Raw genomic sequence first — 10,826 nt, forward strand, 5'->3', positions numbered from 1 at the left:
AAGAAAAGAAAAGAAAAGAGAAAAGAAAAGAAAAAAGAAATGAAATCAACTGTTCATACAATGACTCGGGCAAAGTAAAAACCCATATAATGATGTGCACCGAGAGAAGTAGATGCTGCTGTTTCCAGAGGAATTTGGATGTCTGCACACTTTATGCTCAGAACTTGTGTCCATCTCTGTCCCATTATCTATAAAGGTTATCAGCACCATGTCTGAACTGGGGGGGTGCAACATCAAGAAACTTTATAAGCACATACAAGAAATCCCTACTTTTATTGCTAATATCCTAAATCTAGGTGTTAAAAACCTGGTATGGAAATGGTTAAGTATGTTGCCAAATTATTCAAGCTACAGCTACAGAGTTTAAACTAAAATCTTCCTTCTGAGTGATCAAGTATTTCCCATGGCACAGGAAGAGGTAGCTACAATTAAATCTGGGGCCCAAAGAGAGACACTGGTCAGGAAGTGTCCAGTTTTCGTGCACTAAGATGATCAGGAGCAGACAGCTCCTCCTTGTACCTGTTATAAGATCCCTTCCAGCTGTTGGTGTCAAGGGTCCACTCCACCCAAAGCAGCAGACACCTGCTCATGAAGAAGCATGTTCCATGAGCACTACTAATATTTCACTCCGGTGCTAATACTTGTTCACTGGTTTCTAAGCACCATGAGGATTTTATTATATCAATTAAAATAACGTAAGGTTAAAATGCTGTGAAATTTCAAAATTGATTTGATTGCCCAATATGATCAAGAACTCATCGAGAAGGCCACCATGAACCAAGAAGCCCTCTCTGCTGGAACCTAACCACCAGAGCCCTGCAGCTGGAAACAGGCCCCAAACTCACCATGCCACTTGCCCTTGTACACAGTGCCAAAGGAGCCTGACCCGATCCGAGTAGACAGCATCACCTCACTGGCTTCTATTTCCCAGTAATAACTTGAATCTCTTTGCCCACGAGGCCTCTGAAACAAGTGGAGATCATTCATAGCCCATGCTATCAAAGAAAGGATCATCCTAACCCCATCTGTTCCTACTGCCTTTAAAGATGGACACTGTCACTGCAGCTACAATTTCTGTCTTTGAGGTGCCAGTTTACTGAGTTGTAGCCGAATGGCAACATAGGATATGAAGGTGCCAGGGAGCACTGGCATTCATTTCCCTCTAATATATTTTACTAGGTTCCCACCCCCAAATATCTAATTTTCAAGAGTTTATCTTTATTGAGCCCTGAGTGACAGGAGGTATTACTGGCCATACTCACAATTTTGTTTTTTTCCTGGGTCCCAGATCCTGGTGCCCGCTCTCTTTGTGCTGGCACAGGGGTTTTGGGCTGTGACCAGCCTGTTGGACTCAGGTTGTTTGGGCTGCTGGACAGGGCTGAAGGTGAGGCTTAATAGACAAGACAAACAGAATCCGCACGTAGATAAGCCAACAGAAGATCACAGCATAGAGAGAAAAAAGCCCATTACTGATCACTAAATGACTGGGGTCAAGTACCTGATTCACTGTGACTTCGAATTGCATCCTGAAATAAAGAACAAAAGTTGATCAGACAAGCTAGAAAAGGCTTTCTCTTGCAGAGGAAGGGATGTAGGAACAAAACACTTATTAACTCTCTAAAATAGAAAATATACTTCCATACTCTAAATTCCTAGTTTACCTAATGTCAAAAGCAAATTTTTCCAAGATTGATTTCTATTAAATATTACATTAAGTGAGTATAACTTTTCATGGCAACCACAATATTTCTCAGAAAAAAAGCAACAGAAACAAGCCTTCAGTAAAGGCTAGCAAAGTTATTATCAGTGGGTATCTCCAAAGACTCAGGATCCTGCTCTACTGAGACTTAACCGGAGACAGAGATCCAGTGACAGCCCCATTTTTACTTCATTAGGAATAAGGACAAATATAGACCTAAAGTTGGGTTTGACACGGGTAAGCACTACTTGAGGCCTAAGTCACAGGGAAATGGAAAGATGCCGAATCCCAGAGCCTGAATCCTGTGTTTACATTTTTTAAATTCACATAGACAGAAGGGGACACTCAGTCAGGTTCATAGAATAGTAGGTGGTAGAAACATATAGATCTCACATATTGATCTCAGCCTCAGCTCCATTAGCACTGAGACACTACTTTAAACCTAAGTGATGTTCTCAAGCAGGCTACATTTTCTTATGTGACAAGCCAACTCTACTAGACACTGTTTCAAAGAATAATTCAAATCATAGAGACCTACCACAACAGACATTTTTTCAAGATTTTATTTTTGATTTGTGTGTGGTGCACCGCACTCAGGAAAATGAAGGTGCCCAAAGAAGTCAAAAGACACTGAGACCTCTGAAGCTGGAGGCACATGCCTCCTCACATGGGTATGTGGGCCTGAACTCATGCCCTACAAGAGCAGCAGCACTCTTACCTGCTCAGCTATCTGTACAGCCCTCCACCTCCATGAGACAGTTCTAAACTCTACATTTTAAAATTCTTCCTTGAGGGTGGAATTTATAGGCAATAATATAAAGCCACTTTACCCTCATAACTTCAGAAAATGTCTTTCTAGAAAGTCATCTGTTACTTTTCTTTGTATAACCACAGCAAACAAGATATTTGCTCTACAATGATATTATTAGGATGTTCCCACTCAATATTTTAAGGGTTATTTTTCATTTTATATGTAAGGGTGTTTTGCCTGTATATATGTGTGTGCACCACATTTGTGTCGTGCCCTGGAGGCCAGAAGAGGATACTACATTCTCAAGAACTTAAGTTATAAACAGTAGTTAGCTTGTATGTAGATGCTGGGACCTGAACTAGGGTCCTCTACAAAAAAAGTGCTCTTAACTGCTGGGCCATCACTCCAGCCATGATTTTGGTTGGTTGGCTGGCTGTAGGGTCTCACTGTGGGGCCCAGGCATGCTTTGAACTTGCCATTTTCCTGCCACAGCCTTGTTAGTGCTATGATTATAGATATGTGCCACCATGATTAGCTTTCAAAGATATCTTTACAAAAGGAAAAGAACCACAAACCATGCTCTGCACTCTCCCTCGCTCCCTCCCCCCCTCTCTCACAGACACACACACACACACACACACTCTCAGCCACCCTGTCCAAGTATCTTAACAGCATAGAGTAAAGCCTGAGTCCCAAGCCCATCTGTTAAACATCCACAGAGATACTTAAGAATCCAGATCCGTAGGACCGGGGAGAAGATTTGGTTGCTGAAGGGCTTGCCATGTAAGCAAGAAGCCCAGAGTTTAATCCCCCTGTGGTGGCACATGCCTATGACCCATATACCGGATAGATGGTGACAGAAGGCCCAGCCTAGCCTAGCCTCAAACTCCAGGTTCAATGAGACCCTATTTCAAAACACAGATGGAAGGGCAATCGAGGAAGACACGTGACCTCAATCTCTAGCCTCCACATGCCTGCACACACATGAAATATAGATCTTCACTCTACAACTCAAACTAGGCCTGATGATGTATGTCTGTGTGGGAAAGGTAGAAAACTGGTGCCTGTATAGTTTTAAGTAGAACATCATGGCAGCCAAGTGGGAGAAATGCTGGTGACTCACCCAATCTTTTCTGTATTTTCATTGATTAGAATTCTGGTCCACAGTACAGCAGGATAGGTTTTAATGTCTCCTACTTTTTCCTTACTCTGCCCATTATTTTATTTGGTAGTAATTACTATAATTGGATCACATTATCCCAGGAAAAAAATGTAAATACTCTTAGGTACTAGTTTAGAAGAACATGACTGGTGTTAAGGCAAACAACAACATACAGTCCAAAATGCTGAGTGAATCATGTGTTATTAAAAAGAAAAAGAAAAAACAAAGTGCACACCTTTAACCCCAGCACTTGAGGCAGAGGCAGAGGCGGAGGTGGAGGCAGAGGCAGAGGTGGGTGGGTCTCTGGGAGTTAGAGGCTACCTTGGTCTACAGAGTGAGCCCCAGGGCAGTTACAACTAGAGAGACCCTGTCTCAAAAAGCACAATACCACCCCCCAAAAAGGGGGGGACCCACAAACAAAATTTTCTTTTGAGGCACAAACAGGATTAATGTTGTGCCACTTATGTTAGAAACTGAAGAATTTTCACTTTGAATGTACTAACAGTTTAAACAGGAACAAGTTGGACATGGGAAGAAAATAGCTCCTTTATGATTATATTACTAGGACTAATAAGCCCATAGCTTACACAGGGTAGGCCAAGTGGTTAAAAGTGATGTACTGCTAGAGAGAAACTGCATCTGAGATAACAGGTGTCAAGGAACAAGGTTTTACAAAGATCAATTCATGGTGTAGAGAAAGCATAGTTATTTGGTCATGTCTCTTGAGTCTTTTTTATTTGATTTTGAAATAGGATCACACCATGTATCCCAGGCTGGTCTTGAATAAGGTCCTCCAGAGTGCTGGGATTCTAGTCATGTGCTAGTATGTGAGACTTTTTGATAAACTTTTCTAAGTCATATTAACTAGATGGATTAAATCTTTTGGTTTCTAATGTCTGAATTCAGTACGGATGCTGTATTACTATATCAGTCCACTTTTTGAGAGAACCGAGTTTTTAAAAATTATTCCAATCTCCTTGTCTTCAAGAATGTACCTTGAGAAATTCACCTATCAGTGGTAACCCAGTGTTTTACTCACAACTCTAGAAAAGGAAAAAAAAAATTATGGCAACAAGTGTGGCTAGAAGTATAAATGAATGAATAGTTGTCTCAATAGTCTACCATCTGAAAGTCTCTCCTGTTAAACACAAGAAAGCAAAGGCATGAAGAAAATACCTACTCTTCCCCTCAGACAAAATCGTCTGGAGCACGCCCTGGGAGAAGCATTCAGGCTGTTACTCTAGTCCAAAGCAATGAGAAATAAAGAAGAATAAAGAACAAAGGAAGCATTTGAAGTGTATTCAGTTGACTTTAAAGATGAGCTAGAAAGCAAACCAAAGGGAAAGAACATACAAGAAAAGAAAGGCAGTTTGCAAACACTGACTGGCACTGACACATTTGCCTCAATGCACAGCAGATCCCAGAGCTCCGCCTTTACAAGCCTCTGGAGCCTCTGAGGTCTTCACACTACATCCCTCACTACTCTGCCGCATCTGTGCCAGCGCAAAAACATCACATCCAAAGCTGGGACACAGAGCACAGTGGCTAGAGAGGAGTTCTGTTTCCTGCTGGAATGACACACTGGCCTAGTTATTAAGCCAGTCTATACATGTTAAGAGATTTAAAAAGAACATTTCAAAGTCCAAGGGCCTGAGAAAGTACTGCAACACTCCTGAGCAGCTTTGAAATCCACATTCTCTGCTTCCCAATGTTAACTACTGCTGCTCATCACCACCCCCACGGGGCCCTATTACCTCAATCATCCTGCTGTCCACATGCAGGGTGGTGCTGACCATGTGGACATTGGGAGTGGACGTTGACCTCTGCCTCTGGGACAGGGAACCTTCCGAGGAAGGGCTGGAGGTGTTGAAAGTGAAGGCATGGGGTGTGGAGTATCTGTGCTGGGAACTGGACACGGAGGAGAAAAAAAGTCCCACGATTGGCACTCAGACCTCCACATTGGCAAAGTCTTTTCAACTGCTTAGCTCATTAAGACACTTAAGGGAAAAACCTGACCCATACAACCCTTGACACAATATTTCACTCTCTCAATATGCACTATTTAAAAACTCTTCTGTGTTCTTCATGCAAGGTTTTGAAAATGGAAAACAAATGTGCTTGCCATCTCCTGTGAAGAGGAGAGTCCATTACACAGTTTCCCCTTGGTAATAAATCACTTTCAGAATACTTCAGAGTTTTACAACATTTTTAAGAACAGATCAGTATTTGCTATAAGTACCACCTAACTGGAATCTGCCCAGTTTAATTTGAAGAAAAACCAAAAATCTCTCCCTGTAGCCAGCACACAGCAAAGTATGTGTTCTACTATTAGAACATCTGGGACACCAACCTATGAAAAGACTGTTTCAGGCTAGGGATATACATTAACAAGTACAGAATGAGGCAGCTGCAGCTCAGTGACAGGAGGTTTACCTAGTCTGTATAAGGTCCTGGGTCTGAGCCCCAACATCTTGAAACCAATAACTCCTGTGACTAAAGGTATGGTTCCATGGCATGTCACCAGCCTAGCCTAGGTGAGGCCCTAAGTTCCACCCCAACTCCAAAAACCAACAGAGAGCGTATTTGTTCTGTAGATGAAAATTAAGGTTTGTTTGGGTCACACTTGTATGCATTCAAGGGATAAAGACAAGCTTTTCTAAGGGATACTGTTCTGTCTATTCCCATACCACCCTGAACAGGCCTGGCTGTTCCCTCACTGAAATGCCACCTTGTACTAGGAATTTTACATTTAGGTTTTCAGAGTCTAGTTTCTTATCCTCAAGGCAAGTTGTTTTTTGCTCAAATGTGGTTTTTAAATTACCAAAAAGGATTTATTCAAGTCAGGCATAAACACAGATTTCAGTACAAATTCCTTGTTCTAAAATGCTGCCTTTAACTAATTCTATAGGGGTCATTAAGTGGTAGTTGATTAGCTATCAGACATTTTAGACAAAAATGTAGATTTTTTTTATCTTGGGTTCTAAATACTTGTGTGTCACTGACCAAGATGTAAACTCGAGTTTTAAAACCAGAAAACAGCACAGACAAGTTAAAGGGAAACTCAGAGCATAATAGATCTATCTCCAGCTACCTGGATTTTAAGGCTGGGATAAACATTTACAAGGTCTGATTTTCTTCTTAGTTGCTATAGTCACTTGGGGGACCCTTTCCACAGACACCTAATTCACCACACCTGGAAGAAGGCAGAACTGCTTTTTATAAATGTAACGTTGAGACTGAGAGTTGCATTGTAACAGAAGGGCCTGCAGTCAAAATCACTTTCCAGAATGTAAGTACACTGGGACCACAGAGAGAAAGACCCCACTTGGCGTTCCACAAAACAGGACATGAAGAGGGATTTCTTTGTATTTAGGCTACCAACCCACCCAACCCACTCTAACTTTCTAATCTAAAAGAGTTCAAAGTACAACATTACCTAGCAGGCATCCGGGAAACAGATTCTCGCATCCGACGCATTGGGAAAGAAGGTGGTGCTGGGACTCCACTGTCACCAACAGTGGAATTTGGAAACAGCCTAAATGAACATGGAAAGACTAGTTTATGGATTCAGTCCTCTCACAGAGAAACCATCCCACCTTGCCTCTAAACCCAAAGCTAAAACCCAACTGCCCTTGATTCATTCTCAAGTGCTTTAGTCACCTGCTATGAAGAGACCATCCATCTAAAGGGCTGGGAGTAACAGCAACCTGCTGATAAATTCATATCCTGCCAGGATACATCACTAGAAAAGTGGTCCTGTCCAGCTACACTACATGTTTCTTATGTGATAGTACAACATTTCATAACGTATACTACCCAAGACTTTTCTGGAATTGTTCTTTGAAACACACACACACACACACACACACACACGCACGCACGCACGCACGCACAGAATCAATTACATTCATCATAGTCAGTACCAACAGTAAGACAGAAGCGAACTGGGATTACTATTAAGTAGGCACTTTAACTCGCCTGCAGAGCCCTACTGCTGAGCAATCTTACGTTATCCAGCCAAGCCTTCTGAAATGAAGGAGCTGAGACCTGGAGGTACTAGTGACAGTCCTGAGGGTGTGAGGTGTTCACTGGCCACAAACATGCCTTTCTGCTACTCAAGTGCTCTGAGAACCAACAAGTAACTTCTGTGGGAGCTACAAGGTTCCCTCCCATTTTCCTAATATGTTTCAATAAGGGTAAAGCTGACTTTTCATAATCTAAATACAAGGTTTTTTTGTTTTTTTTAAATCATTTTTTTTTAAGATTTATTTATTATATGTAAGTACACTGTAGCTGTCTTCAGATACTCCAGAAGAGGGTGTCAGATCTTGTCACGGATGGTTATGAGCCACCATGTGGTTGCTGGGATTTGAACTCCAGACCTTTGGAAGAGCAGTCGGGTGCTCTTACCCACTGAGCCATCTCACCAGCCCTAAATACAAGTTTTTAAAAGACTCTAAGAAGTGTAATTTAAAATATGCAATTATTTAAATTATTTTTTTCTCTGTGAAATATATTTTTGTATCTGGCTTATCTCCTAACAGAGAGCTTCAATCTTTTATATCCAAACTGTCTGAAGCCCAAACACATTGCTCCCTGGTGTGAGAGGAAGGAAACAGTACAAGCTCTGTTTTCTGCTTTCTTGGGACAACCCACAGCACTGGCCAGGTGAAAAGAGAAAGCCTAACCCTTCGATTTCCATGTCCCTGTCTTTTACTTGACAAATTAGTGTCACTAACAACTTGACAGACAGTGGGTCCTGCCTGCTTTTGGTATTGTTTGTGCATGTGTCTGAGTTCATATGCCTGGAGTGAATACCAGAGGTCAATGCTAGGAGTCTTCCTCAGTCACTCTCCACCTTACTTTTTGAGACAAGATCTCTCACTGAAACTAGAGCTCAATGACTCAGTTAGAGTAGCTGACCAGCAAACCCAAGGACAGCCCTGTCTCCATGTCCCCAACTCTGAGATTACACACTGTGAGCCCAGCTTTTATGTCAGCTCTCATGTTTGCACAATTAGCACTTTACCAACTGAGTGATCCCCCAGCTCCCTACCTGTTTATTTTACAGCTAGATGACCACCACACTAAAACTAACTAATCTCAGAACTATTGTGCTTCTAAAGTCAACTCGTATCAATCATTTATTTAGCAAAGACTAATAAATTTATGTTAAAGCTCAGACTTTACATTGAAAATGTATAATGAGCATTCTCAAAAGTGCTTCTGGACCTGACCCTGGCATTTTTTACAAGGAAAAAACACAGTGCCTTACAAGAGCTGTCTGATATTACTCCAGTCCACACACATAGTAGGTACTTTGGTGCTACAGTGCTCATGAAACTTGTAGCCACAAGTCTGACATCGAAATCCATTTAGCAGGAACTTCTGACAGATGTCACAGAATGCAAGCTTCAGGAACGTTTTCCGAGCCTGTGACAAGAAAGCAGGATTATGAGAACTCGAATGACAAGCAAACACAGTACTGTCCTCACCGTCCTTACCAGAGTCCCCACAGAGAAGAATCACAGTTGCAAGATTGTCAGATTCAGGGACAGGGTAGAGGGACCTCTGGTAATGGACTCTAAACTGCCCACTATGCATGACAGCATAGGAAGAGCTGAAAGCAACTAACAATGTACACCCAGAGCTTCTCAGAAAGGTCAATGATCCACTGTAGAGAGCCCAAAATGGCAAAGAAAGGGAGGAGCTGAAACTTACAAAGTTGTGAGTTGTGAGTGGAACATGATCCAAAAAATCCACTTGCAGTTCTTCTCCAATCAGAGAGGCGGCATCGGTGTTCCAATCTAAGCGTGCTTTCTTACTAAAAATTATTCAAAGCATAACATGAGGGAACATTGGACAAGGCTCAAGACATAGAGCAGTTCTACCGTCCACTGCATGCTGCCTAATCACACCTCACAGGTGTGCTGGTCCCACCATAAAGATAAGCTAACACTGCTCACTGTGTGCCCTGTTGAAATCCAAGCCTGCTCGACTCCAAAGTGTATGCTCGCTCCTAGAACAAAGTGTCCTTTAAAAATGTAATACAACAGCCGGGAGTGGTGGCGCACACCCAGCACCGGGAAGGCAGAGGCAGGCAGATTTCTGAGTTCGAGGCCAGCCTGGTCTACAGAGTGAGTTCCAGGACAGCCAGGGCTACACAGCGAAACCCTGTCTCGAAAAACCAAAAAAAAAAAGAAAAAAGTAACACAAAAAAATCTCATGATGAGAGTAACTGTCTTTAAGGGGACTGCATAATATTAAAATCCTACCAATTCACTACAGGTTAGTGTTCAACAGCTACTTCAATCTAAAAGAATACATATAATATAAACACAAATGTGTTGTACATTAGTTATATACTTAAAGCTGTTCGTAGAAGTTATAAAAATAAACAAGTCTATAGGAACACAACAGTTTTTAAAACTGACTGACTCCACTCTTTCTGTGCCCAGAACAAGGAAGACAGGAAACCATAGTAATTTAAGAAAATGAACTGGTTCAGTTCACCTGCCCCATTTGCTGAGGATGAATATTTCTGATTAAGAAATGTAACACACATATGACATCAGAATCTCCCTAGTCCTGAAGGAAATCTATGTATCAGCGTGGGGACAGACACAAAAATCAATGTGGCCAGAAGTGGTGACATGTTGATGATCAGCAAACTAGCTAAATAAACAGGGAACAGACATGCAGAGGAGGGTAAGCTCTTTGAGGGGACAACTCTCCTGAGATGTTATCTCCAGCCAGGGAACTCAACCACAGAACAAGCGAGAGGTTAGTAGCAGAAGCACTGCCTCCCAAAGAGGGCAAATGAAAGGCTTGGCTGCCATAGTAAATAACAGTACGTAAACGGTGCTCTGTGGCTATGGGCCATGACTTCAGTCTTTGAAGATGGGAAAACCATCTCTATCTTGCTACCACCACTGGAAATACAGTGGATTTTCCTGGAAGTAGAAATTGCCTGTCTCTTTCAGCCCTGTGGCTATCAGAAAGCCAAGATTTAATACTCATAGGACTGAATACTTAGCATATTCCAGATCCTAGGTTCTGCCTCCAGTACTACAACAACATCAACAGCAACAACAACAACAAGATGGGTGAGGAAAGAATGAATGAATGACAAGAATCTCGCTTTAGGACTGCAATAAATGTGTACATGTAGCAAGACAACATGAGGTGTTATTCTTCAGATGTCATCTATCTAT

The 10,826-nt window shown here is 42.0% G+C and overlaps 1 protein-coding gene across 4 annotated transcripts in view; it reads right to left on the reverse strand.

Annotated features, from left to right (window-relative positions):
• The window catches only part of Raf1 (Raf-1 proto-oncogene, serine/threonine kinase), a 55,748-nt gene that overhangs the window by 7,746 nt on the left and 37,176 nt on the right, over window positions 1-10,826 (reverse strand). For 2 of the 4 annotated variants that reach the window (XM_021189091.2, XM_029535683.1), the window contains 8 exons: window positions 9,334-9,436; window positions 8,888-9,045; window positions 7,049-7,147; window positions 5,367-5,520; window positions 4,793-4,852; window positions 1,499-1,526; window positions 1,263-1,390; window positions 846-963 (listed from right to left, as the gene is read on the reverse strand). In XM_021189091.2, the coding sequence (XP_021044750.1) occupies window positions 846-963; window positions 1,263-1,390; window positions 1,499-1,526; window positions 4,793-4,852; window positions 5,367-5,520; window positions 7,049-7,147; window positions 8,888-9,045; window positions 9,334-9,436 (848 nt within the window). The remainder of the gene's footprint in view (window positions 1-845; window positions 964-1,262; window positions 1,391-1,498; window positions 1,527-4,792; window positions 4,853-5,366; window positions 5,521-7,048; window positions 7,148-8,887; window positions 9,046-9,333; window positions 9,437-10,826) is intronic. The other 2 variants (XM_021189105.2, XM_021189094.2) reach the window with 1 other exon arrangement.

This window comes from Mus pahari, chromosome 2 (genome assembly GCF_900095145.1).
Source record: "Mus pahari chromosome 2, PAHARI_EIJ_v1.1, whole genome shotgun sequence".
In the NCBI taxonomy this organism is placed as follows: Eukaryota; Metazoa; Chordata; class Mammalia; order Rodentia; family Muridae; genus Mus; species Mus pahari.